This window comes from Synchiropus splendidus, chromosome 15, assembly GCF_027744825.2.
Source record: "Synchiropus splendidus isolate RoL2022-P1 chromosome 15, RoL_Sspl_1.0, whole genome shotgun sequence".
NCBI classification, from domain to species: Eukaryota; Metazoa; Chordata; class Actinopteri; order Syngnathiformes; family Callionymidae; genus Synchiropus; species Synchiropus splendidus.
In genome coordinates, this window is record NC_071348.1 from 3,843,105 (window position 1) to 3,868,637 (window position 25,533).

At 45.4% G+C, this 25,533-nt stretch overlaps 3 protein-coding genes and 1 long non-coding RNA gene across 7 annotated transcripts; 3 read left to right on the top strand and 1 right to left on the bottom strand.

The window, feature by feature from the left end:
* The first annotated feature begins 67 nt into the window (after positions 1–67).
* Positions 68–1,637, top strand: LOC128746490 (uncharacterized). The gene is made up of 3 exons (XR_008412556.1): positions 68–269; positions 339–376; positions 959–1,637. It is a non-coding gene; the product is annotated as an uncharacterized LOC128746490 (long non-coding RNA).
* LOC128746487 (NF-kappa-B inhibitor delta) lies at positions 1,270–10,272 on the bottom strand. Of its 2 annotated transcripts, none has more exons than XM_053843555.1 (12): positions 10,154–10,272; positions 6,393–6,532; positions 6,300–6,330; positions 5,991–6,199; positions 5,740–5,918; positions 4,746–4,851; positions 4,541–4,687; positions 3,955–4,006; positions 3,579–3,736; positions 3,268–3,384; positions 3,028–3,192; positions 1,270–1,916 (listed from the first exon to the last, which is right to left on the bottom strand). In XM_053843555.1, exons 1-12 carry the CDS (start codon positions 10,167–10,169, stop codon positions 1,839–1,841), a joined length of 1,398 nt encoding a protein of 465 aa, XP_053699530.1. In that variant the 5' UTR covers positions 10,170–10,272; the 3' UTR covers positions 1,270–1,838. The 2 variants fall into 2 exon arrangements, with proteins under 2 accessions (XP_053699530.1, XP_053699532.1); XM_053843557.1 differs by lacking the exon at positions 10,154–10,272 and adding an exon at positions 7,469–8,266.
* Positions 10,273–12,975: 2,703 nt separating this feature from the next.
* On the top strand, positions 12,976–14,875 carry tyrobp (transmembrane immune signaling adaptor TYROBP). The gene is made up of 4 exons (XM_053843855.1): positions 12,976–13,087; positions 14,498–14,641; positions 14,705–14,760; positions 14,828–14,875. Exons 1-4 carry the CDS (start codon positions 12,976–12,978, stop codon positions 14,873–14,875), a joined length of 360 nt encoding a protein of 119 aa, XP_053699830.1.
* Positions 14,876–18,286: 3,411 nt separating this feature from the next.
* LOC128771763 (casein kinase II subunit alpha) lies at positions 18,287–24,216 on the top strand. Of its 3 annotated transcripts, none has more exons than XM_053887487.1 (14): positions 18,287–18,355; positions 18,985–19,076; positions 19,231–19,304; positions 21,219–21,347; positions 21,418–21,529; positions 21,603–21,704; positions 21,779–21,889; positions 21,959–22,042; positions 22,110–22,220; positions 22,295–22,396; positions 22,489–22,589; positions 22,918–23,066; positions 23,145–23,234; positions 23,342–24,216. In XM_053887487.1, exons 4-14 carry the CDS (start codon positions 21,247–21,249, stop codon positions 23,455–23,457), a joined length of 1,179 nt encoding a protein of 392 aa, XP_053743462.1. In that variant the 5' UTR covers positions 18,287–18,355; positions 18,985–19,076; positions 19,231–19,304; positions 21,219–21,246; the 3' UTR covers positions 23,458–24,216. The 3 variants fall into 3 exon arrangements, with proteins under 3 accessions (XP_053743462.1, XP_053743464.1, XP_053743463.1); XM_053887488.1 differs by having other exon boundaries at positions 18,354–18,420; XM_053887489.1 differs by lacking the exon at positions 18,985–19,076 and having other exon boundaries at positions 18,310–18,355.
* Positions 24,217–25,533: the final 1,317 nt, after the last annotated feature.

The window sequence follows — 25,533 nt, forward strand, 5'->3', positions numbered from 1 at the left end:
TATCGTTCCTCAAACAGGTAAAAAATGTACAAAATGTGAAGGATCTTCTTCCAAGTAAGAGCCCTGCCCGGTGCGGTGGATGGCCTGCTCGTGCATGCTGCGTGACCCACCGTGATGGGGACCTTCTCCAGCAGCATCCCTGAGGAGAAAACACACTCCCAGCACGTGGCCGAGCGCAGGTGCCGGCTCAGGTGTTGGGAGTGAGTTGGCAGCTGATTGCATGCCCAGTTAAAAACCTGCTCCCTCTGTTGAGAAAAGACCCTGTCCAGGTTACAGCGCCCCCTCCTGGTCGCGAGTTCCTATCGAGAGGTAAACCTTCTCCATGCTTCCTTTCACAGGTCCGGCTCCTGCGGGACGGACATCCCTCACAAAGAAAGTGAGTTGTTTTAATTTTTCACGTTCAGATGCCTAATGGCTTTTTTTTTAACACATTTTTTTGGTAACTTTTACATTTTGAGCGTTAAACAGTTTCCCCATATTGCGAGAGTTAAGCAGTTACATGTAAAAAACAGAAATTTTTTTTTATGGTAAATAAAAGAAATAAAAAATGAAAATAAATAAAACTTGTAATCCCAAAAATAAATACTGTTTAAAAACACAATGTAATAAAATTTATGTAAAAAAAAAACTTGCACAAAAAAGTAAAAAAAATATATGAAAAATTAAGTGGTAACTAAAGAAAACTGTTTAAAAAATTCAGTGTAATAAAACAAATAAAAGAAAAATGATGTGTAAAATGAATTTGGGTTTTTAGAAAATAAATATTAAATGTTGGCATTAAACATCTGGGTTAAAAAAAATCAATGAAATAGAAGAAATGAAACCTTAACGTTTTATTTGCCTTTTGTGCTGACTCTTCAAAAAACTTTTTTTTTTTTCATTAAAAATTCCCGAGTGTCTGTGTGAAGTCTGGTGAGAATCTTCCATGTTGTCCTCAACTCATGAGCGTGTCTTCCAGTGCCTCCTGTATAGGACGTCCTGTGGTGGGCGAGCGTCGTCATGGGAGCAGCCGCTGCTCACGCAAGGCTCTTCTTTGACTCAGCTGCTCAGGAGGAATTCAGGACTGGAGATGTCACTTCTCTAGATTTTCTAACCTGATAATATGATGCAGATTATTTAGCATGTTTGGTGGGAACACGCGCAGCATGTTTGAGATTAGATTAGACGCACTCTTCGCGACGATGAGAAACTCCGCCCTGCTACACCATCGCCTTGTTTTTATTTTCACTATTTGTCTTAACGCTGCCAGCAATGAGCTTATTTGGTTAGCTATTTTTAAATTTACTCCAACTCTTATTTATGTGTTGTTGTAGTTCAAGTCCAAAAAAAAAAAAGAGGAGACGACAATGAATCAGTTGTGTTTATTATATATTACTTTCCCAGCTACTTCAAATAAGTTATGACATGATAAACAGAGAAAAACAGGTGGCACATTTGCTCATCACCCAGAAGACTGAAAGTGAAACATCCCTAAAGGTTAAAGGTCGTTTTGGTTTGCAGTTGGATTTTCCATGCCGCTAGCAGCGCGCAGGTGCAACTTAAAATTCAGCGTGACTCGCGAGTCATAGCAGGCAAGTCTCACGGTGACACACACTCAGCTGAAGTGCTGCAGGTATTCTGTTGTATCTGAGAATCAATTAAACGAATTGCGTTTCAAACTCCGACGTCCGTGCTTTTTTTAACCGGCACGTGGAGGTGGACCTCGGGAGAGAAGCACGTCCTGGGACGTTGTCCTGAGCTCCATATTAAGGATTTCACAGAAATCAACTTGAAAGACACGATCGACAACAAGTCAGACCATGTGGTTTGGGTTTGTTTTTGCATCCAAATCAGGATTACTACTGATAGAACTGCTCCGGGGAGGACTTGAAGCAGCGGCGGGAGGAGGCGCTTCGCTTCTTCAGCAAAACCTTGAGCTGGAAGAGAGGAGCAGGAAAAGGCCACGCGTGGTGAGACTCGCACATCTATTCCACAGTTGTCTGTCACCACAACCACGCTGACTCACACGCCGGAACATTTCCACACACGCTGAAAACCGTCCACACAAAAAAGCCACGTGACCTATCAATAAGGAGAGCCATGCTTTCAGGTTCAAATGTGGTTTGACCTCTGACCTTTTGTGGCAACCCTAACATTTTGACGCTGTGAAAACAAGCTCAAATGGTTTTCCTAGAAAGAGTCTTCACCCAGGCTTACACCCTTGCTTCCTCCCACCTTGTGACTTTGATTCCTCCTCATCTCCTTGTTTCCTTCTCTCTTCCTCGCACCTTCTTCTCCTCCCTCCTCCTCTGCACTCCTTCATCGCACTCTCCTCTCCTCCCTCTTCCCCCCCCTTTCTCCCCCCTCCTTCCTTGCACCTTCTTCTCTCCTATCCTCTCTGGTCTCTCCTCCTCTCCTTCCTCGCACCCTCCTCTCCACTCCTCTTCCCCCCTCCCCTGTCTCCTCCCCTCCGTCCTTGCTCCTTCTTCTCCCTTCTTATCTCCTTGCTCCCTTCTCTCCTCTCCTCTCCTCTCTGGTCTCTCCTCCCCTCCTTCCTCGCACCCTCCTCTCCTCTCCTCTCCTCTCCCTCCTCCACTCCTCTCCTCCCTCTTCACCTTTCTTCTCTCTCCTCCCTTCCTTCCTTGCACCATCTTCTCTTCCCCCCTCCACTCCTCTCCTTCCCTCCCTCCTCTCCTCTCTGCTCTCTCCTTCCCTTCCTTCCTTTCTCGCGCCCTCTTCTGCTCCCTCCTCCTCTCTCTCCCTCCTCCACTCCTCTTCTCTCCTCCCTTTTCACCTCGCTGCTCTCTCGTCCCCTCCCTTCCTTGCACCCTCTTCTCCTTCCTCCTCCACTCCTCTCCAGTCTGCTCTCTCGTCCCCTCCCTTCCTTGCACCCTCTTCTCCTCCCTCCTCATCCCCTTGTCCCACCTAAATTGAGGCCTGGGTCTTTACTGACTGCTGGTTCAGCGATGTGTGTTTCCATGCTGACAAATTCCGTCTGCATTTTCAAATGACCTTGCAAGCGCGGCCCTGGCATCGAACCCGGCTCACCTGCTCTCCCTGAGGGCCGCTCTGCAGAAGATGAGCTGGCAGGTTGTTGTCCAGGTTTCGGATGCTGGGATCAGCTCCCTTGCTGAGCAGCAGCCGCATGATTTCTCTCTGCTGCGGGTGAGAGTGCAGCCCAGCTGCCATGTGCAGGGCGGTGTGACCGTGAGCCTGGAAACACAGGTGTTCAGTGCACGAGGACTGAGGAGGAGGAGGAGGAGGAGGGCCGACTCCTGGGTCACTCACTTTCATGTTCACAAACTCTCGGATGTTGGGCAGCGGGACCCTCAGCAGGTGACACAGCAGATCCATGTTTCCTTCTTTGACAGCCAAGTGCAGCGCCGTTTTGTTGCTCTTAATTTCCTGAAAATGCAGAAGTGGAAGTGATGGAAACTACCGCCTCGCGTCACCAGAAGAGAAAGCAAAAAGTTGACTCAAAAGCCAGAGCCAACCGAAATAGCCGGGGACTGAAAGATCATGAGTTTTCACTTCAACAGTCTTTCGGGTTTCTGTTCCAAGAGCGCGCTGGATTTCCTGTGAATGGAAGGTTGAGCTACCTGGCTGAGCAGAGACGCCCCGCCACTGAGGAGGAGCTGCACACACAGGAGCTTCTCCTCAGCTTTGCTTTGGTGTTTAACGTCCGGCACCGTGCTGCCGATCAGAGCTTTGATGGTGGCGCTGTGGGAGATGACGGCGGTGTGGAGCGGGGTCATGCCTGAGGAGACACAAACATCCCCAGCCAACCATTAAAAACAAAACAATTTAAAAGTGTTGGTGTGACACTGAGCGAAGACAGGAAGCAAGAGGGCCATCAATCAAGGGAAGAACAGACCACAATGTGGTTTAAGATTGACGTTAGACAATTTTACATGGGAAATTTCTATTTAAAAAGCTCATGTTCTCAAGCATGAATTAAAAAATAACCTTCATTACCTTCAAAGTTGCGGGTCTCGAGCGCAATTCCAGGTCTGTTGGACAAAATAGCCTGCAACACAAGACATTTTTTTTTAATTTTATGACTTCGATCAGCTTTTATTTTGTGTGGCATTTTCTGGAAAGTGCGTTTCCACTGTGGAGAAATTATGACTTCAACTAATAGGAGGATAAACGAAAACGTATTTCTCTCATCTGATCGTATTTCCATGTATAGATTTTATATCGTTTCATTTAACAATTGTTCATCAATAAAGTTGTAGTGTCCGTTACGTTTATCGCCTGAAAAAAAACTGCGAGGTGGCTTGTGTTGCAAGTAGCCTACTATTTTGCGTTAAGACATGAAACGTAGCAAGGCTCCTCTATATTGCGTGGTCGTGTAGTGTTCTGTGATGTCAAGTATTCTTTTAAAAATCCAGTCAGCGAGATGTTTGACATTACATTTAAAGTTAAAGAGCCCTTGACCTTGGCAGTCAGTCATGCCACTGAAAATGAAAAACTCTAAACAACAAATGGGACAGGATTGATTGTTGTTGAGGTTGCTGAGCGCCAGAGTGACAAGTGTCGTGTTCACTCTTGTCATCACCTGCAGGACCTGTGGGAAGCCATATTCGGCTGCCAGGTGGAGAGCCGACTGTCCGCTGACGTCACACGCGTTGATGTCCGATCCGAGGTTCAGCAGGTCGTGAACGATCTCAGGCTGGTTCGCTGTCACCGCCACCAGCAGTGCTGTCTGTAGAAGCCCATCGTAAGTAGACAGTCATGGGCAACACGTCCTTCACCTGTCGCACCTTGCCCTTGTGTTCTCTGGTGTCCAGGGACCCCAGCGCTCTCAGCCTCTCTGCAGTTGCAAAAGCACACTCTCTGAGGCCCTTGGCAGTGTAGATGTGCAGGATGCTGCGGGAACACAGACACACATCACCCGTTACTTCATTTAAACAGGTGATCTGACTCGTAAAATGGATGCAGTGTCGTATTTTTCATTTAATTTACAAAGCAAATTTCTTCATTAAATTCATAGAAAAACATCAGCTTTGACCGTCATAAAAATGTATGTAAAACAAATTATGTTAAACTTAAAATACATTGTAATAAAAAATAATCTCAACCTTAAAAAGATCTTTATCTGTTTGAATTTGAGATGTGTAATAAGTAATAAAAACATGTCTGAATGTGATAAGATGCACTCACCCAGAATGCATTATTGGTACTTGGAATTAGTTTATAAGGCTTGATAGAATGTGTTATGAATGTTCAAGATAATGTGTGGTAACCTATGACAAGGGTTATAAAGTTTTATAGGTTGTGGACTTGTGCTGTGACTCAAGAACCTCTCACCCTTATAATACTTGTTATAAACATATGAAACACTGTTTCAGCTTCTCATACGTCAACGTTCATAACATCTTCTATGAAGCCTCCTGAATGCATTATGACATGTTATGAATGGACTAATATTGAAGGATTCCGTACATGTTGTACCATAAATGTAAATGGACCATAAATAATGTACTTATTCACATGTGCATTAGCAACATTAACTGAGGACTGACTTTAGATCAGCATGCACTGAGTCTGTTAACAGCTCATGTGTTGCCCTGAATATCCTTTATTTAGAGAGTCTCAACCAAAGTGCCTTTGAAGACCTTGATGAGACGTGAAGCCTGACAAATTCTTCAGCGAATGATTGACATGTCAACATGAGAAGCTCTGTAGTTGTGTTGGTCTGAGGTTCAGCATGTTCAGCAGCAGGTAGTGGCAAAACAGAGAGGAGAGAAGACTGACGTGTCTCCATCCTCGTCCTGCTGCGTGACCCTGCTGTTATCCATCCCATTCACCAGCAACCGGGCCTCCTCCAGCTTGTGCGGATCCAGTGAGCCGAAGATGGACTGCGGCGCCTGGCACGGCTTCAACATCGACCAGTGTGAGACACAGCTCTGCTCCCTCATTGGCATGTGGCTTCCCTGCGCCGAAGAATGGGCTTGTTAAGGTAGGTGAGAAGCGAGCTCACTGAAGTGACCTTGTTTTTCCCGTACGTATGTCTGGGGCACCGGATCTCCATACTCCTGCTGGAGCTGTGCTGTGTTGTACTCCAGAGCCAGTTGGGTGCTGAAGTCTGCTTCGTAGCTGGGTCCTGGTTGAGCAGGGTAGTAGCTGAAGGTGGTCTCTGGCGCCGGGTTCCACTGTTCGTAACCCACCGCCATCTCAGGGTAGCCGCTCGATGCTCCAGTCAGAGAGGATGGACCTGAAATCCGAAGACAGAATTGTACTCTTGGACCTGTCTGGTGTGGGAGCCGTGTTCACAGCACGTAGATGTGAGGTCATGAAGGAAGTTGTGGTCTTACCTGCGCAGGAGAAGGCTTCTGCTGAAGACACCTGTGGTGCAAGGTAAAACAGTTACACGCCAGAACGCCCCCCATAGAATGTGTCAGTCTTACTGTGACAGGGTTGAGTGGAACTGGACTGGTTGTTGATGTTGAAGAGCAGGAGGGCGACACTGAGGGGGATTCGCGAAGCCTTTTCTGCTCCAAGAGTTTCTTCACTGTGGGCAGAGTGGGACACGGCTTCTCCTTTGGTGCTGTGGGCCACAGAACAAGAGTCACTCTGCTCTTTGAGCGTGCACGGGTTTACTGGTGACCTTTGACCCTGGCTGGACGCACGCTGGGGCTTAAATCTCCTTCTTTATGGTGCCTCGTGTGAGCAAGTTAAAGGACACTACTGCCCCCTGCTGTCCGATCGAGTTAGTTGAATAGAATTATTAGGATCAAATGTTCGAATTCTACACATTCCAATGTTGAATGATAACAATGTCTCACATTATGGATGGAAACACGGTTTGCACTCTTTTAAGTTTTTTTATTTTCGTTAAATATTCATATTTTCCTGTTTCCATCTCATAGTATTTTTTTTTACATATTATCAGCTGACTTTTTTGTATTTTATGTTTTCGTTTTCTATAAGTCATCTAAGAATATTTTCTGTTATTGCTTATCATTTTTTATTTTTTTATTTTATTTGTAAGTAAAATGTATGTATATAAATTTTAATGGAACATATTTTTGTTCATAATCTTTTGGCCTTAATTTATTCATAATTTAATCTTTTTACCTCCTATTTTTTCTTCTGAAATCTGTTTTGACTTTACAGTATAGTATTTATTCTATATTTATTCATCATTTTATCAGATTTTTTTTTTTTGAGGGGATTTTCACCAAGGCATCCTACACTTTGTGGTTTATAAATCTGCATTGCTGTAATGTTTCAGAGGTGGGGGATTCAGGTTTGACGAAATTTGACTCAAATGTAGCCAAATAAAGAAGGAGTATGTGGTGCAACAAATTCAACTTATGAGATAATAAAAGATTTCATTTGAAAAGCAAGATGATGATCAAATTAAAAATGTGGAAAAACCATGAATGCTCTCACAGAAAAGAATGACAGATGCTCATACTAAACTCTGGAACACGTTTGAAACATTTCACAATACACTTTTTGAGTGTCTTAGTTGCTTTACCTCTTTGGCTTCAGCGCCTATCAACGTTGGTCTGATGATTAATCCTCCCGGTGTAAAAAAAAAAAAAAAGCACCTTGGTTCCTCTGGTATTTTTAGAAAGTGTCTTTCCACTCACCAGGTAGAAAAACCCAAAGTAAAACGGCATCAAATGGATAGCATCGCCCCAAAATAAGCTGGGCTGTGTGGTCTGCTGACATGATCTGACCACACGCGTTGTTCCGTCAAAACCCATCGGAGGATGTTTCCGTGGTCTCTGTGGAACCGGGGTTCACACGCGTGATCAAGCTCTTCCACTAGGAAGGACCGACTTCATCTGAAAACCTTCAGCAAGGATAAAAGCTTCCTTTCTATGACGTCTTCCTGCTTCGCTCCGTTACGCAACCACTTCTTCCTGTCTGTCGATGTGCAAGAGACTTTCACTCTCTGTGTCTGGGGTGACATTGTCTGATACAATCATAGCTTAGATTCATGAGTGCAGTTTCTCTCCTGCATCAGTGCAGTTTGACCGCTGATGGGTGCAAAAATCTTTTTTCTAGTTGATCCATATCATTTCTGATGCCATGGAGTGACGGAAGGAGATTTATTTGACTCTTGTTTTTCTTAAGTTGCGCCTCTGCTGCCTGTATTTCTCGTAGATTTTCCTTTCATTTCAGTGTGTGAAATCCCTGGTTGTTATTCATACAGTTATTATTTGGTCTGTCTATGACAAAGCCTGTGCTCCAGCTGGACTTGATAACATCTACGAGCGCTCCATACCCTGGTGATAGTTTTTAGGCTGCTGGCATGGGAAGGGTGCCTAATGGGTTGTTTTGTTTCTTTGTTTTTTGGGGGGTTGTATTTGTTTTTTTTTTTGGTTTTTGATTATCTCAACTTGTAATGTACACTCCATATTGCTTTTTGTGACCTTTTGTATTAGAACCAAATAAAAACATTTAGATTAAAAAAACTTTGATTTAAGCACACAAAGCAAGAGGACGTTTCCCTCATAAATATATTGATCAACATGGGTTTCCAAAGAAATCTAGTCCGACACATGAGCAACCATCTGCTACATGTAACATCGTGCAGAGCCATCCCTGGATCCACTGGATCAGTGAGGTAGACGCTGTATATTTCTTATATATTGTCTTTATATGTGACAGCCTTTTCCCTTCCTCTAACCTGTTTGTCTGTCTGCAAGCATCTTCCTCTGGTGCTTCAGTCCTCTGGCACAGGGTTTGAAACACACTCAGTTACACACTGCTGCTCATTGATGCTGAATACTGAAGTGATCTGACGTACATATCAAGTGGGCTGAGTAGCTCAAGCAACTTGATCATAATGCCCCGTAATAAGGTGCTATTATACATGTATTATGTGCAGTACATGCACATAAGTGAAATGGCCAGTGGCTACTGTATGATAGTGTGTGTTTCCCTTCACGGTCAGTGTCCTATGTTTCCTGTCTAGAATCTGTGTACTGTGTAAGTACGAGGGTGCTCGGGACCCTCACTTGCCAGAGACTCGGAGCAGAGCAGGGTTCCTTCAGACTAGCGAGAAAGTCAGTGTTGCGTGTCTCAGCTCCGGCTGTGAGACTTTCATTTATCTGGATGCTGCGTGATAAACAGATTTGTCACATTACTAGAAACCTGACCACAACAAGATCCGCTGAATTCCAGCAACTCTTGTGTTCACCTACTACGGGTGAGTCAGTCCTGAGTCACCAGGCTTGAACTTTGGGGCTAAATATCAGATGAGGTCATACTTTTGGAGGTGAGCAAAATCGGCACCCAATCTCTGGTCGCTTGTTTCTGTCTGTGCCGTATTCAAATGGCTGTAGTGGAAACCCCTGGACCACGTGGGTGGGCTCGGGGATTCCGTCGCCCTTTCTCTTTCGGGTCTCAGCTCTGCGAAGGCGCTGGACTAGTTTCCTCATTTTGTGGCCTAAACCGTGCACGCGAGCGGTTACGTCATCGATTCAACCGGTTAGACCAGAAAAATACTAGAAATAGAAGAGCGAAAAAAGGAAGTCGTCACGGCAGAGAGGTTCTGTTGTGTGTGTTCTTCAGTTGTCTCCATCAACATGGCTCACCATCGCAGATGCCATATTTTGTGTGGACAACATAAGAGTAATGCAGAGTGGATCTCTGAGCATCTTACTCAGGACCTGGCCTCCGGGCTTCAGAAGCATCTCCCGAGTTCACATTATTAACCATCTCCACCAAGTCCAACCCGACATATGCCCTTCCAAATCTGCTGGTGGGCAGCCGCTCCACTCCGAGTCTCTGGTAAATCCTTTGCTTCTAACTCTATTACTGATAGTTTCGCCTGGGTCTGTAACCTTCCTGTCCAGGTGATGTACCTGTGACATCACCGGAGCAACAATGCTCTCCTTCATCACACACTCACACACATTTTTCTGCTGGGCTGAAGTTTGTTTCATTTATGCCATGACTAAATCTGTCATTCAGAACATTTCACCGCACTTTAGCCACTGACTTCAGAGCCAGAAATTTGGGTCAAAAATGAGTTTTACCAGTGTGTCATTCTGAATATTGTTCTCAATAGGAACATTCACTTCCAATCTATAAACACCTTAGCTTTGTGATGCTAAGGTGTTTATAGATTGACATGTTTGCCTCCTGATGTGTGAGTACTTAATAATACTTGAACAAGTCAAGAGAAAATGAGAGTGAAGACACTTACATTTATCAAAGTGCATGATAGGAAGTCCTTCTCTGCTCAGTCAGCTGTCTGTCGTCGCGGGAAACCAGCGTCTGGATTGTTTAAAGCCCAACAGTCTGTGTGGTTGCCTCACATCTCCGTGGCTTGTTGTTATACCGCTCCACTTTTACATAGAGCATGACACAGTTGTAGCCCCGCCCCCATAACGGAGGGGAAGACACACACTCTGACACACTCCAGATCACAATCAAATCATTTTGAGGAACTATACAGCTGTGGCGAACAGTCACCGCGGTATTGAGGAGATATGATTCTTTTCACTAGGCAACCTGTCTGTTTATCACAGGGGGTTAAAGGTCATTGTTGAAAATGTTCCTACAAAAGGTTCATTTTAACCATGGACTTGTCACACTTGATGCCTTGTCTTGACAAAACCCAGTGTTTTTGTAATATCTGTTGTTCATTTTTATTTATTCATCAACATTTAAATGTTCCTCAGAAGCTTTTAATATTGTTCCAGTATTGTCACTTCAGAAGGTTGATCTTGATAATAGAGATTTTAGGCTCTGTATCAGCTCATTCCCATCTGGTGTGGTGTTTGAAAGTGCTTGACTGTCATGTAAATGAATGTAGTGGCATGATTAAACTGTTGCAGTACGATATGGGAGTGGGGGGCAACGGGGTCACAGCTTTTTTTCATGACTTGTTTCTATAAACACCGAGCCAGAAAGTCTTCAGCCACCAGAACCCACCGACCACTTTTGGTGTGGACCTGCACTATGGTCAGTACCAGACCCAAGTCCACTCTGCTGGTGAAGGCTTCTTTTTCCCTGGTGCTGGCTGTGCTCCAGAAATACTGTAGCTGGAAATTCTGCGAAACAGAAACCAGATATTTGTTTTAGGATTCCTTCATATTGACTCACGCCAAGAACCTCCTTCTGAGTTTCACTGATGAACATCTCCAAGTGGCCCTTAGCCACTGTCACAGAACTTTGACCCGTCATCCAAGGGCTTGAACCCAATTCGCCATTTTGGACACTGAACATTCTCCTATAGGGAACAATGAGGAGACTTGCTGAGGGTGGAGAAGCAGCCCAGCAGCCTCTCTGGGGGGTAAAACCCGGGGTTTTTAGCAGTGTGAACACGAGCAGGCAGCGAGCCATGGTGAAAAAAAACGGGTTGACATGTTGCTATCAGACTGAAAGGGGAATGAGGTACTCTGCCCTTGAAATGACCTTCTGACAGGCGGCGAAGTGAATCCCCCTGTATTCCGCCTCATGTCTCGATGACTGTGGAGTGTCATTGTTTGTAAGTAAATATTGTTTATATTGTTAGAATGGTCAGTTATTTACAATAATATCTTCCGTCGTGTCTCACAACACTTGGTTACCTGTAACGGTTTGTCAGTTCGGGGCGCTTCACTGCCTTCATTTCAGTGACCTCATACGTGAGAGTGTGTAAAGGACAGCCAGGTGGTTTAGTGGTTAGCGCTGCTCTCTAGCATCTCAAAGGTTATTGGCTTCAATACTCACCCAGCTGAGAGCCTGTGGACTTTCTGTGTACTTCCTTCAGTGCGTTCATCTGCCCCCACAGCAACGCTGCCGGGGTGAAGTGTGATATCTCAGGCCCCCTGAGTCTTTCAGCACGGAGACGCGTGAGGCTTTCAAATCTGACGGTGAAGTCACAGGTGTGCAGTGAGTCATTTAATGGTTTGATATAGTATAGTAGCGTGGGCATTAAGTGTGTTGCTTAGAGTCATGTAGTCGTCCAAATATGCCATTGTTTTTGAGCATGTGTTTTGTTGACGGAGAATCAACCAAAGCAGGGTGTTATGGCACGGTTCCTTTGTTCCTGTTGGAGAAGACGTGAGAGGACATGACGGACTGGTGTTTTCTTGCCAGTGGAAGGTAAGTTCACGCCTTCTTCTTCACGATTATTCCTGTGAACAGAAAAGCAGGTAGTGTGGTTTAAGAGTTGGTTGAAAGGCAGCGAGGTGTAGATGCGATCCACAGCCCGATAGCGCCCTCTGCCGGTGGGAATAAGCAAACTCGAGTTACATTCAAGTGAAGGGCGTTTTGGACTCTCTTTTCATCAAGATGATGACGCCCGGGAGGTGAGTCGAGACGGAGTTGGACCCGCACGTTGCTGTTCTAGCGCCGTCCAATAGAGCGAGTCTCGCGCGTCAGATGGACGTGATAAGAGCACATGTATAGTCTTCCAGGAAGTGACTGATCTGCCCCGGTGGGAGGTAAAGACATGATTTCAAGCAAGGCAGGAAGCTGATGTCATCAAAAGGGGAAACTTCTCGACGGTGAGAGCTCCCTGACGGTCCGTTCTTCTCAAGACACACCTGGGCCCAGTGAGTACCGAAGAATTCTGACTCAGCCAGATCATGTTGTCTGCTCGAGAGTGATGCTCTTGACGCTAGTTTGATGTCTAGAGTGATGTCTCTGATGTTTAGAGGGCAAGGTAGAAGTGAGATGAGATAAGATGAGATCAAATAAGAGAGCCTGCATGCTTCTGTAAATACCCATGAAGGCGTCCTCTTTTTCGTACGAGGCAGGCAACTGGTGCCGAGGCCCCTGGCGATGGCAGGCAGTAACTTCCTCCTCGTTCTTCTCTTCACTCTCTGCTGTAAGTGTTTTGCTTTCGGTCGCGCACCCCTGAGGTTGGTGTGACTCAGGAAGTCAGAGGTGCGCTGCGTCTTGTTAAGATCCTTCCGTCTGTTTTCTTCTCGCAGGTGTCTCTTTGGCAGCAACAGGTGTGTATCCCAACACGTGGCTCTGTAGCACCGCTGACCCTCACGCCCCCCATTCTGTGTAGTAGAAAATGGCTGCTTCAAAATGGAAATACCAGTGGTAGCAGGCATCGCGTTGGCCGACGTCGTCCTGACTGTCGTGATAGTGGTGCTGACGTACCAGTGTGCCGTCCACCGACAGCGCAAGACACAGAATGGTATGACCCGCCGTTCCTACAATGGCTCGGTGTTCACTGTGCTGCTTCTGTCTCCCCACAGATCAGGTGTACATTAACATGAGGAAAAACAAGACCTGATCAGAGGAAGGTACTTCAGTCATCATTCTTTCCAACAACATTTCTTTTTAATGCAATAATCAAGTTGTATTCAAAGGTTGCTATTAACACATATGAAGCAATGTGCTGCCCTTTGAACCCACCTGTAGGTCCCATGAGCCCAATGTGGAGATGAAGAAAGTGTGTACTGTATATTTTTGTCTTGAAATGCAATTTTGATGTTTTTTAAAACCGTTTTTTATTAAAGTACATTTTTCCTCACATTTTCTAGTGTCATTTTTGTTTGATGAGTTTTAAATTTTTACATAATGTGTTTTCCCATGTTATTGTTGAACCCCTTGCCACTAAAAATGGCTTTATATCTATTTGAAACATTTTTTCTGGTGAAACTGGTGCAGTATAGAGTTAAGTCAAGTTAAATTTGGAGTATTTTCTGGGCCCCAGCAAACAGAAATCCCAAGTTTTCATGATGAAAAAAAACGAAAGGAGTGCATCGTGACAATGGTTATTCATGTCGTGCTTGTACCTTAAACTGTTGAGCTGAGCGGATTTTGAAAGGCAAGAGTAGGAAGTTCATCTGCTGAGCAGCTTCACATCAAGTTTCATGTGGTTTCATGTGTCACATTAACACACGTGTAGCCTCACACTGGTCTACACTCATGAGAACACATCCGCACAAACTTGCAACGCCAACGTTCATCGCTTCATCTGGGGGGCTGGAGAGTGTCCGTTTGAGGGGACTAGCCAGGACAGATTGGACGACAGGTCCTGAAAATCCAGAGTTGCCTCTGGCTAGAACGGAACCAGCAACCTTGCTGAGACCTCTTCCACTTGCTGAAGAATTCCCACTCAAATGCAGGAAGTGAACTGAGCAATGCCCCCCAGAGTGAGGGACCTGCTGCCGGTGAGGAGCCGCGCTCTGCTGACTGGAGCATTATTGGTGATCATTTGTGGTTGCGCTGAGACTGTGTTTTTGCACGAAACCACAGGTCAGGGGGAAACCGAAACTCTCAATGAAACTGCTGCTGGTTCATCGACTCTTCATTTTAAACGCAGACAGCTCGCCTAGTTTTGCTCCAAGTGGTGCTGAGTCTGACGTCACCCTCAAAACACCAGCTTCCTCCTGGGGAAGGGAAATCCCTCGTCCCTCACGTGTCGACATCTCAGCAGGAGGCTGCTGCGGATGTCCTCACAACACAGTGACAGGGGAGCAGAGGTCCAGGTGAGATGTGTGCAGCCCTGTGCATCTCCGGTTCTCTCTCTGGTGAGTCTCTGCTGTAGACCTGAAGCCAGTGTCTGGTTTTACATCACCCTGCTTGCTCCATCGGGCAGACTGTGAGTCCTGCTACCTGCTGACGCTGAGCTCCGTCATCGCCGTCATCGCCGCTGACATCTTTCTCACCGTCCTCATCGGTGTGTTTGTGCTCTACTCCGGGGCCCTGCTGAAGCGACGACGCGATGCGGACTCTCAGAATGGTAGCACTCTTTGTTTCTTTCTAGATGTGAAGCCTCTTTGTTTGTGACCGTGGCGCTTGTCAGCAGGAAACAGGTCATCGAAGAAAGCCCCAGCAGAAGACACAGAATCTCCGTACCAGGTGGGACGACGCATCACAACCATCACAATCACAGCGCTTTGCTCATGGGGTTTTATTTCTGCCACAGGAGTTACAGGGAGTCCAGGCGGACGTTTACAGTGAGCTGCAGCGCTGACTCGACAGGATTCTTCCTTCTTATTCATTCTGCTCAATGTAGTTCACGTTTAAATAACCGCTGTTAATGTGTTGTTTGATGTTGATGTGTGTGGTGCTGCTTGTGAATAAATATTTGATGAACACATGAATTTGAAAATGTAAGGTCTAGAGAAACATGTTTCAAGGAGGGTAGCAAATGAATATAAAAAAACTAGACGTGTGAATCATGAAGCCTGGAGCAGAAGGAAACACTTCAGAGGAAGTTCATCATGTGAGCTTGAAAATAATCCAGGGGTTTCCCTGAGGATGAGACGCTCCGGCGTGATCATGACTTGGCCCGTCTTTTGTTGGCAGCCGCCCGAGTCTTCGTGCGTTTCGGTTGTGGCGCTGAGTTCCTCACAACTTCCACACTGGTTTGTTCTCTGGTTTCTGTTTGGAATGCAGTGCGTTTATTGCAAGACACCAGCTTCTCTTTCTGTCATCTAAGAATTCTCACCATCCGGATCAGCTTGGTCCGGCACGACGGGTCTGTTCGCCTCTAAACTGTCCGGGTCCAGCACCTGAGCGCTCGGCCCCGCCACCGCTCCTTTTTGTGACCTTGCAAGCTTGGGTCTGCCCTGCAGTTTGGGGGTTTGCTGAGGGTTCACCTCGTCGCTGCTGACGTCCGTCTGGTCTCGGCTTCCGTCTCCTGCTTGAGCTGCTGCTTCTGCCGGTTTCTTCGCGGCCTTGCTTTTCACCACAGGTTTCGGCGTCTGGGTCTCCTCGCTGTCAGCATCTGAGAAAAGTCCAGTTATTTCTCACTCATCTGCACCAAGCTAGTGTCAGCCTCACCTGTGCTGTCCCCTCCTGGCTTTGTCTCAGGCACTTCTAAATAAAAAAAATATCATGGCATTTTAGTTTTAATTTTACAGAACTGACAGCTGTATTTCTGCAGATTGATTGACATAATCCAACCTTTAATTTCTTTATTGCCGACGACCTCTGCCGACGTATCGTCCGACACATCTGAGAATAAAAACGTAAAGTAAATGCTGGTCAATATTATGATATCGCAGACATGTTTTCTTTTTTGGTTAGATTGAAAGTCATGGCAAAGACAACCCCTCATTTGCATCAAGCACAAGGCAGACACCTTCCTAAAACCTTCTAAAATATCGATAGTTCAAGCACAGTTGCATGCCGCACGGATCCCCTCCTATAACTCAAGAGATGTAAAGGTGTATTTCCCTGGTAATATCAAGGTGTTCTGACAGTACAAAGGCAGTTCAGTGTGGAAAAACCTTCAGAGTCCAGCTGGTCCACTGGTTTGCTCGGGGAGCTTCGGTGTGCTGCACATGCCAACAAAAAACAGCCACACATTTAGCGTCAATACAGCGCCGGAAGGCTGTGAATCGCTCAGGTTACGGACCTGTTACTGGAAGAGTCTTTTCTGTCACTGCCGCGAAAGCATCTGCAACGGTGAAGCTCAGAATGAAATCAAATTAAACAAAACATGAATCAAGTTTCAGATTCTGATTGAATGTCAAACTCAATGAGCGAGGGCGAAAAAAAAATTAAATGAAAGAAAAATGTCTTGCTGTTTACGGTTGTGGTAAATGAGTTGTTGCCCTCCCAGCTTCAAATCGCTATAGAATAACAGAGGTGTAATCTCACCATTCAGAAAACTCAGTATGTTTTCTCTTCGGGCTAGAAACGAGAAAAGCATTAAAAAAAAAGTCACTTGAAACATCAAAAGTTCTGTCGAAGGCAGAATCAAGAGTGTTGTCGATGTGAAGTCAGAAGACCCGGTTCTCACCTTTGGTGGGGGCGGCTGCCACGAACGGAAGCAGAATCAAGCAACACATGAAGCTGAACAGAAACAAGCCATGGTTACCAGAGACACAAGGTTTAGCAGCAGAAGTTTCCAGACTCACAGCTTCATCTTGGGCTGCGGGCTCCTGCGGTGAGTCTCTGGAGCGCCGCTGCAGTTTATATATCAGCCTCTGCCAGCCTCCTGTGCGTCAGGTTCTCGCCCCTCTTGGACAGAGATGGTTACGTGATGCATCAGAACAAGCTGCAGTCAAAGACTAATTCTGCTTGTTTAACAGTGCGTGCCTGGAATCAGCTGCGGGAGCAACAATTAAGGAGCCGGCCTCGGCCCCCCCGACAAAAGTCCCTATTCATGATATCAATTTGACATTCAGGGGGACAAGTCTTCCCATCTATTGTGCGTTTGATTACAGGTACGGGGATTCCCTCAGGAAAATACCCCCCGTGGCCTCCACCGGTGGAGCAGCCTTCTGGATAGACCCCGTATTGTTTCCTCCCGCGGCTGCTGTTTCACTATTGTCCATTTATCCAGCAAGTCCACTCCAAACAAAGACCTTTTCAAAGGCGGCCGCACAAATGAAGTGAAATATCCCGAAATGGATAGTACAGAAGTGCATATGTGGTATTTCAGTTCCGCTATGGAGCAGGTGATAAAGGCCAGGTTTTTGAAAGGGCTTTCATCGACGGGAAAGTCAAATTGATCAACAATTTTGGATCAAACTACAGTACATTTTAGCGGATGTTGATGGGTTATTTTCACGTTCAAATGTGAGAAAAAGGCCACATGAAAACTCAGGAAAGGATGGTGGTACATTTCAGTGGTGAAGGATTTGTGTCTGTGTGTCGAGCCAAAACACTGAAGGTCAGATGAAAAAGAATCTCAGATTTTGCTACTTAAATATTATGAAATCGGTATACAAATAAATATCGGAAGATCTTTTAAGTGGTGAATGTTTTGGTTACGGAATTATATGATTTTCAAAAATACACAATTACGGGGTATTGTCTGAGATAGGTTCGATTTCAATATGAGTAACAAATTCAGACAACAAAAATATTAGTAGTGTTACATTTATAGTTTAAATTGTGATGGTAGTTTTTGCTTGGGTCGCATGAGGGCCGCATGGATGCAGGCAAAGGGCCGCATGTGGCTCCGGGGCCGCACTCTGCCTGCTTCTGATCAAGATCATATAGGACAATGATAGTTGGGGAAATTAAACCACATTGTGACTGAGCTCTCAGTTTGAAGGTGGATCTAACGGATTTATTTACATCAACTCAGGCAAAAGGCATAAAAATACAGTGTTCTGTTTCATCATTAAAAGATACAATTGATCATGGAAATGACTATTTATGATTCATTCTGCTCAATAGCCCTAGTTTCAATTTCATTTGTCAAGAATCAGCGGCACAACAAGTTGAGCATCGCTTTTCTTTTGTTCTGTTGTATGTAAATGAGCTCCCTCTTGATTCTCCATAAAACAGCCTCAGTAGCGGACGACGATTAAACCATAATGACCATATTGGTCGACATCGTCCAAGCCGGTGAGTCGATCGGACCTGTTGGTGGAAATGAGCAGAGAGCCCCTGAAGAAAATGGAAAAATCCAGAGCGCCCCCTGCAGGAGGAGGAGCTCGCTAAGCTCTTGATCCTGAGCATCGCCATATTGACGTCCCAACAACGCCGAGAGGTAACCGTTTTATTTAAACACCATTCGTCGTCTACTCTGAATCTCCACGGCGGGTCTTAAACGAGGTCAGGAATCCAGAAGGAAGTCCCGTAGTCCGTGTCCCACTCGAGGGTCTCCATTTTGGAGCGAGTGCGGTGTATTTTCAAGGCGTTGTCGGTTAGTTGCCTCGCCAAGCCTGTTAGCTTAGCACTTTTAGCTTTAGGAAACGTAACATTCGAGGATTCCTGTTGCATTACGCGCAAACGACGATCGGTTGGTTATTGCAATCGCTATTTCAGACTTCTTGCTTGGATTTTATTCGATATCTAGGTGTGTTGGGTCGATTTGATGGTTGTGACTTTCCAACCGGCTTTTCCCTCTTCTGTTGATGGGCTAATGCTAACCAGCTAACAGGCCGTGGGCCACACAGTTTTTTTTCCCCGAGCGGAATTGACTATTTAATTCTCCTGTATATTCCCTCACGTCGTTTAATATTAGAACCCCGCTTGCTAACCAAACGTGGGCTTGAAGCGTGTTGGTGTAGCTTTGTGTTTCCAGCCATTTTAGCTCCAGCAGCGAGGCAGCTCGCTCAGTTTGTTCCATCGACATCATTGATTTGAATCAACCTACTTTCTATTTTTTGCCAACAGGACAAACTGCCTGGCTGTAGCCCCCAGTGATGACTGTATTGAACCCTGTACCTCCTGACTAAACTGGTTGGATGCCCCCATTTAACACTCAGGTTTCTCCATTTTACTCGCCACGCTATTAGTCCTGAGCCAAACTGGTTCTTGAATACGGTGTCGTAGATTCGAAAACTCTCGAAAGCTAATTGAGACTGAAGAAGTCCAAACGCGCGGCTGCTTTATTAATGTTCTCTTTGTCTATTCCCACAGCTGCTGTCGAAACACAGAGGCGTTTTAACTGCTCCAGCTCCCATTCAACTGTATTCCTGGAGGAGTCCTCCCAGGTAATGTCGTGATCTTTTTTCCTCAACGCTTAAATAGTCTGTTTACACGTTGTTGCATTCATTTACATTTTATTTAACTTAACAGACCTGTAACTTTGTTTTATTTATCTTTTATCCTTTAACAAATGATGAAACTGTTGACCTTCCAAAATATATTAACATCATGTGGTCGACATTAGTGTGTATACTGCACCAAAATATATTTAATTTGATCATGATGCATGACGAATGAGGTTAAACAGGTTATGAGCTGCTCTCCCTGTAATGCTTGAGGAGTTGAGCCTTTTAACTTTTATATTTTAACAAGTGAAACAGATGTTTCACAGACAAGGAGGAGGAAAAAAAAGACACACAAAACAGACACAAACACATGCATTCATGCTTTCAATCTCAGTTGATGAGTTATTTTTTTCCATACAAGAAAGAAAGTGGCTCATCATGAGGTTTTAACATACGTCTGTCTGTGAAAGGTTTCATGACGTGAACGCGGCGTTACTGGTGGAGCTCTTGCTCGGAAATCTTCATTAGATGTTACGCTTAAGCTTCAATCGCGTTGGTCACAGATGTCCTCACTGAACATTATTATTTTCATGAATGTCTGCTCTTCATTTTGACTAATGTTGATGGCTAAATCCTGACACATGGTGAGGGCTGTTTATTCTTTTTGATCACGGTGATTAGTTTTCTAAATTCAATTATCTCTTGAGTGTTTTATCATTTACCAGGTATGTGTGCTGCCTTCCTGTGGTGTGTCTTAAATCTGTATTGTGTTTGTTTGCTCACCAGCAAATGTGTTGCGCAGTACTCTGTGCTGGGATATTAACTCTTATTCTAAGGTTAAGAATCGTCACGCTATTTCATTCATTCACCAGGTTCATCCTAAAGGCCTGTTTATGCTCCCTTCATGTACCAAAATGTACCTGTCCTTTTCGAACCATGTTACTGTCACTGATCACGTGTCTCCATGTGTTCTGTATGTTGCTGTGCACCATCAGTTTATGACCATGACAAAATTTAAAACGTGGCGACTGTGGAAGAAGCATTGATCATGTAGCTCTTGTACGAAAGAGGAAAACGGAGGCAGTGTCGTAGGAGGCGGTGGTCGGTGAGGCTGTTATCTATATCGCCGCTGGAGGACAGAACTTCTGCCATTGTTAGGTCTTCTTCGTGTCTCGGGGAAGTAACAGCAACACTTCCCCCCATGGTTTCCGGTGGTACGGCACTATTTGGTTCGTATCTGTAAGCTTTGTGGAAATGTGCAGAAAGAGAGGAAATGAACACGGAGCATAAATGTGCCTTTGCAGTAAGGAGTGGAAGTATTTACAGCTAACATGATTGATCAATCAACAATTCTCCACTGTTTAGATTCACAGTAATGGATTTCTCTTGTGTGACTCTGTGATTTAGAGGACACTTAAGTGCAGTGTGGGAAAATCACATGACCCTCGGCAACTGAGCCTGTGGCAGCGCCGAGCCGCTCACAGTCTGTTTTAATGTCTGAGAGTTCAGGTGTTAGTGGGCAATAATGCCAGGTCAGAGCAAGCGGGACTGTGTACCATGGTGCGCCATGTCAGCGTGGTCGTCCTGCACTGCAGCGGTGCTCAACAAACATGGTCCATAACCCGTCAGCACAGCAATTCACAGTGCAACGCCCCTCTGGTGCCACTGCCTGCTTTTTGGTTCTCACTGTTTATTAATGGCGACCTACCATCGTCCACTCTAAGTTGCACGTCAAATTGGTCATTCCATTTAAGTTTCCTGAGTCTGGATAAAACTCCACGACCCACTCTGTCTGGGTGATGTGTGTCCAAACCTCGGTTGTGTGGAGAAGTGATTGAAAAAAAGGCAAACGTTGTCTTTGTTTTCACCCTGAACAAAATACAAAACAAACCTTCCCTTCCTTATCTGCCGCAGGAGAGTTAGAGAAGAGTCCTTGTAGAATATGTCTGGGCCTGTACCAAGCCGCTCTCGAGTTTACCCTGATGTAAACACACAGAGACCTCGGGAATACTGGGATTACGAGTCTCACGTCGTCGAATGGGGGTAAGTTCCACATGCATTCATCGTCCAGGCCCCACGTCCAGTTGGTCATTGTGGCCTCCTGTCTTTTCAGAAACCAAGATGACTATCAGCTAGTCCGAAAACTGGGGAGGGGGAAATATAGCGAAGTGTTCGAAGCCATAAACATCACAAACAATGAAAAGGTGGTCGTCAAAATACTGAAGGTGAGCAGGAGAGACATGGTGAAGCCAGACCTGCTGCGAATTTAAACTAAACCATTGCTTTTTCTCTTGGTAGCCTGTCAAGAAAAAGAAAATCAAGAGAGAAATAAAGATCCTGGAGAATCTTCGAGGTGGCCCCAATATCATCTCTCTGTTAGATATTGTAAAGGATCCGGTGGTAGGTCTCCTCCCACTCTGTCCGCAGTCTTCCTTCTGGATTCCAAACTCATTCGTGCTCTTGCTGTCTTCCAGTCCCGAACCCCAGCTTTGGTTTTTGAACATGTCAACAACACAGACTTCAAGCAATTGTATCAAACTCTGTCCGACTTCGACATACGGTTCTACATGTATGAAATCTTAAAGGTAGGAAGGCGGCGCCCGCTGTTGACTTTTTGAACGTGTCATAAATGGTGCATTTGACTGTGGCTGCAGGCCCTGGATTACTGTCACAGTATGGGGATCATGCACAGAGATGTGAAGCCACACAACGTAATGATCGACCACGAACACAGAAAGGTATGTTTCCTCACCATACTCTCGTAGTCGTCGTGTTCACACCTGCTCACGAGATGTTCCCGCGCAGCTTCGCCTGATTGACTGGGGGTTGGCAGAGTTTTACCACCCAAACCAGGAGTACAACGTGAGAGTGGCGTCCAGGTACTTCAAAGGACCGGAGCTGCTGGTGGATTACCAGGTGAGCGTCTCTTCTGGGCCTCGCCGGGGTCTTCTCCCAGGCTGGCTGATCTGAACCTGAGCCGTGTGTCGCAGATGTACGACTACAGCTTGGACATGTGGAGCTTGGGTTGCATGCTGGCCAGCATGATCTTCAGAAAGGAGCCTTTCTTTCACGGCCACGACAACTACGATCAGGTACGGCGCCCCACTCTTGTCGTCTGGGTTCACCCTTGTTCTCTGATAAACCTCTGTCACCGTGCGATTAAAAACTCGCTCTTGCTTTGCAGCTTGTGAGAATCGCAAAAGTACTCGGCACAGAAGACTTGTATGACTACATCGACAAGTACAACATTGAGTTGGATCCACGGTTCAATGACATCTTGGGCAGGTAACTACACACTGCTCCGCTGCACTGGTGGTGAGGGAGATGACACTCATTCACTATGTTAAAGCTAGTTGTGCCACTGCTGCGTGGAATTCTAGATTTAACAAAAAGAGCCATGAGACCTGGAGCACAACACAACTTTCCTAAATCCTCCCACTGTGAAAACTGATCTGCACTGGAAATCTTATGTTGAAGTGGCAGGTCCGAGGGGGTCACTGAAGAACGTAGTTTTGACTCGTCCCATGCTGTTGCTCGAGTGTTGCCATGTCGGAGATGGAGCTTATGGACGCAAGCTGTACGCGACTCACCCCGATCTCTTCTCCACACCCAGACACTCCCGTAAACGGTGGGAAAGGTTTGTGCACAGTGAGAACCAGCACCTGGTCAGCACGGAGGCGCTGGATTTCCTGGACAAGCTGCTGCGCTACGACCATCAAGCCCGGCTGACAGCCAGGGAGGCCATGGATCACGCCTACTTCTGTGAGTGCCTCTTCCCCCGGCAGCCCCAGCTGCTCCTGACTTGGGGTCCGTTGCTGACGCCTGTGTTCTGTTCGTCAGATCCCATTGTTAAAGATATGGGTCGAGGGGCGACCCCTGGAGGGATGGCTGCCAGCTCCACACCAGTCAGCTCCTCGAGTATGATGGCAGGTGCGTGGCCGTCCACCTCCTCGGCTTCAGCTTTGATGGAGTCCTTGCTTGTTTCGACACATTAAAAAAAGTCCTTTTTCTACATAACCTTGCGTTTTCTCTGGCAGGCATCACTTCGATGTCCTCCACACAGCCACTGGCTAACATCGCTGGATCGCCCGTCATCTCTGCCCCCAACACTCTGGCCACACAAGTCCCCGCAGCAACTGGGGCTCAACCTTGAAGCCACTTCTCACCTGTGTTCGTGTGTGTTCATGGCCGTGTCCTGCCTTGCTCCCGCAGCAGTCCAGGACCACGGCTCCCCGTTTTATGTTGAAATAAACAAAGAAGAAGATTTAAAATTGCTTTTCACACACATTTATATTTTGACACCTGGACTTGACAGTCGTGTATTGTTGCACCTGTCAGGGTCATGAAATTCATTTGGGTGTGTTAGTTGACAATACCATCGTCTAGAAATTCTAATAAGATGTAGACATGAAGAGAATGGATAATAAAATTTATTTTGTATGTTCCAAATATACAGTCTTGCTTGAAACTGTTTGATGGGGATCCTGCTGTATCACACTGTGAAAAACCTTTACACCAATTCACAAACGCAGTCAGGAATCTGGCGCCCCCCACCCCCCTTGCCAGTGTTCATCGGTCGCGTACCATTTGACGTCGCCGGAGATGTTGGTGTTTGAAGTTGTTAGTTGCTATCATTCTTTAATCAGTTTCTTTGTAGATATTCTACAGTTACAGTCAGGTTGCATGCACCCAATGCTGAATATCACAGGGTCAATAGTTTGCCAATTTTTATGTTACTTTCACTTCTGTAAGTGTATGTATGTGCTCATGTTTGTTTTTTATGAAGTCTCTTACAAATGATTTTTGATTACATAGATGATTTTGTAACTTTTTGTTTTATGTTGGGAGGATTCATCAAACGAAAAAAACAACTTCAATAATAAACATTTAAAACAGGGTTTGCGGGAACCACATATTATTGAGTACATCACCCATCCACTCGGCTCTAATGGCTTCAATATTGGCTGCAGGCGGAAATAATTTTACAATTCCTTCTATGTGCAGTTAAACTCCTGACATTGCTACATTTTCGTGAGCGCGTTTTGCTGCTGCTGGAAACGCTGCAGATGGATTAAAGGGACATTTGCTGGAGTTCTTTTCAGCAAATGTAACAAACACACAGAGCCACGGAAATCGTACGTTTCAATAAAAAAAATGTAAAATCACATGTATTTATCTGTACACTAATGCGCTTTAGTAGAAAGAGTAATTGATCATTTAAAAAGATTACAGTTTCAATGTATTGCATGGAATTTATCGCCATCTAGTGACGTCACCAGATATCGTGAGACATGCACTATGATGCGTTCATGTTTTTTCAAATGGTTGTAAATTTGAAAAAAAAAAAAAAAGACTGGAAAACAATGCGTGTTATTTAAAAATCCATATATTATAGGTCGACGTTCAAATGGTGTCAAGTTCTCGGTAAATATTTTATTTTTTACAAATAGTCTCTTAAATATATAATTAATAGAAAAAAAGGGGTGGAACCTTCCTGAATGTGCGTTGAGGTCTTTGAACGCATCACCTGTCTCGCGCCTTATTTGACACGCCTCCATTGAAAGCCGTGTGGTGTATCGCTGTTCGTCGCAAAGAATCGTCTACCTGAGGTGAGGATGAACTCTGGAACACCGTTGTTCAGCAGGGAGTGTTTTCCACGGATGTGCCAGTTTCTCTGTTTGTGTTACAAATAACTTGAAAAGTCATCGACGGGTGTGGCTGTCATTTTTCAGGACAGATTATGACATTCTGGGAGTGATCCGCATCAAGGAACTTTAAAAAAAATGGAACTGTGTTTCCGTGTCTCCATGTGTGTGGTTCGAAGCTCTTCGTAACAGCAAACATCCCTTCATCCTGCACGAGGGGTGGCCCAATCCGATATTGATATCGGTGCAATATCAGCCAAAAATCGGATTTTACCGTGGTGAAAGTTGAAAGATGTGTCTCGAATGGTTCAGTTCATGAGAGTCAAAGATCGTGTTTCTGCTCCAGAGGTTTCACGATGCCGTGTTTAAAAGCTGATGAAGGTCACCTGTTATCTAGTCCATAGAAACGTCTCACTTTCTTGCATCAATTTCTAGTCTCTTTGTTCTGCTGTGGGATGCCATTGATGATGGCTTCATATACTTCTAAATGTAAGTCTTTCAGAGAGTCACTTGCTACTCAACATGAATCTCCTTGCGCTGATCTTTGTCCCAGGCATGTTTTCATCTCATTTGTTGAGTCTTTT

Coding starts and splice junctions, on each gene's coding strand:
- LOC128746487 (XM_053843555.1), bottom strand. Junction 5,919..5,990: donor ATCCGGTGCCCCAGACATAC/GTACGGGAAAAA, acceptor TCTTCGGCGCAG/GGAAGCCACATGCCAATGAG. Junction 3,385..3,578: donor GGGCGTCTCTGCTCAGCCAG/GTAGCTCAACCT, acceptor CTGCATTTTCAG/GAAATTAAGAGCAACAAAAC.
- tyrobp (XM_053843855.1), top strand. CDS start 12,976: ATGGAAATACCAGTGGTAGCAGGCATCGCGTTGGCCGACGTCGTCCTG. Junction 14,642..14,704: donor CGATGCGGACTCTCAGAATG/GTAGCACTCTTT, acceptor GGCGCTTGTCAG/CAGGAAACAGGTCATCGAAG. Junction 14,761..14,827: donor ACACAGAATCTCCGTACCAG/GTGGGACGACGC, acceptor TTTCTGCCACAG/GAGTTACAGGGAGTCCAGGC.
- LOC128771763 (XM_053887487.1), top strand. CDS start 21,247: ATGTCTGGGCCTGTACCAAGCCGCTCTCGAGTTTACCCTGATGTAAAC. Junction 22,397..22,488: donor GCCACGACAACTACGATCAG/GTACGGCGCCCC, acceptor CTTGCTTTGCAG/CTTGTGAGAATCGCAAAAGT. Junction 23,067..23,144: donor CATGGATCACGCCTACTTCT/GTGAGTGCCTCT, acceptor TCTGTTCGTCAG/ATCCCATTGTTAAAGATATG.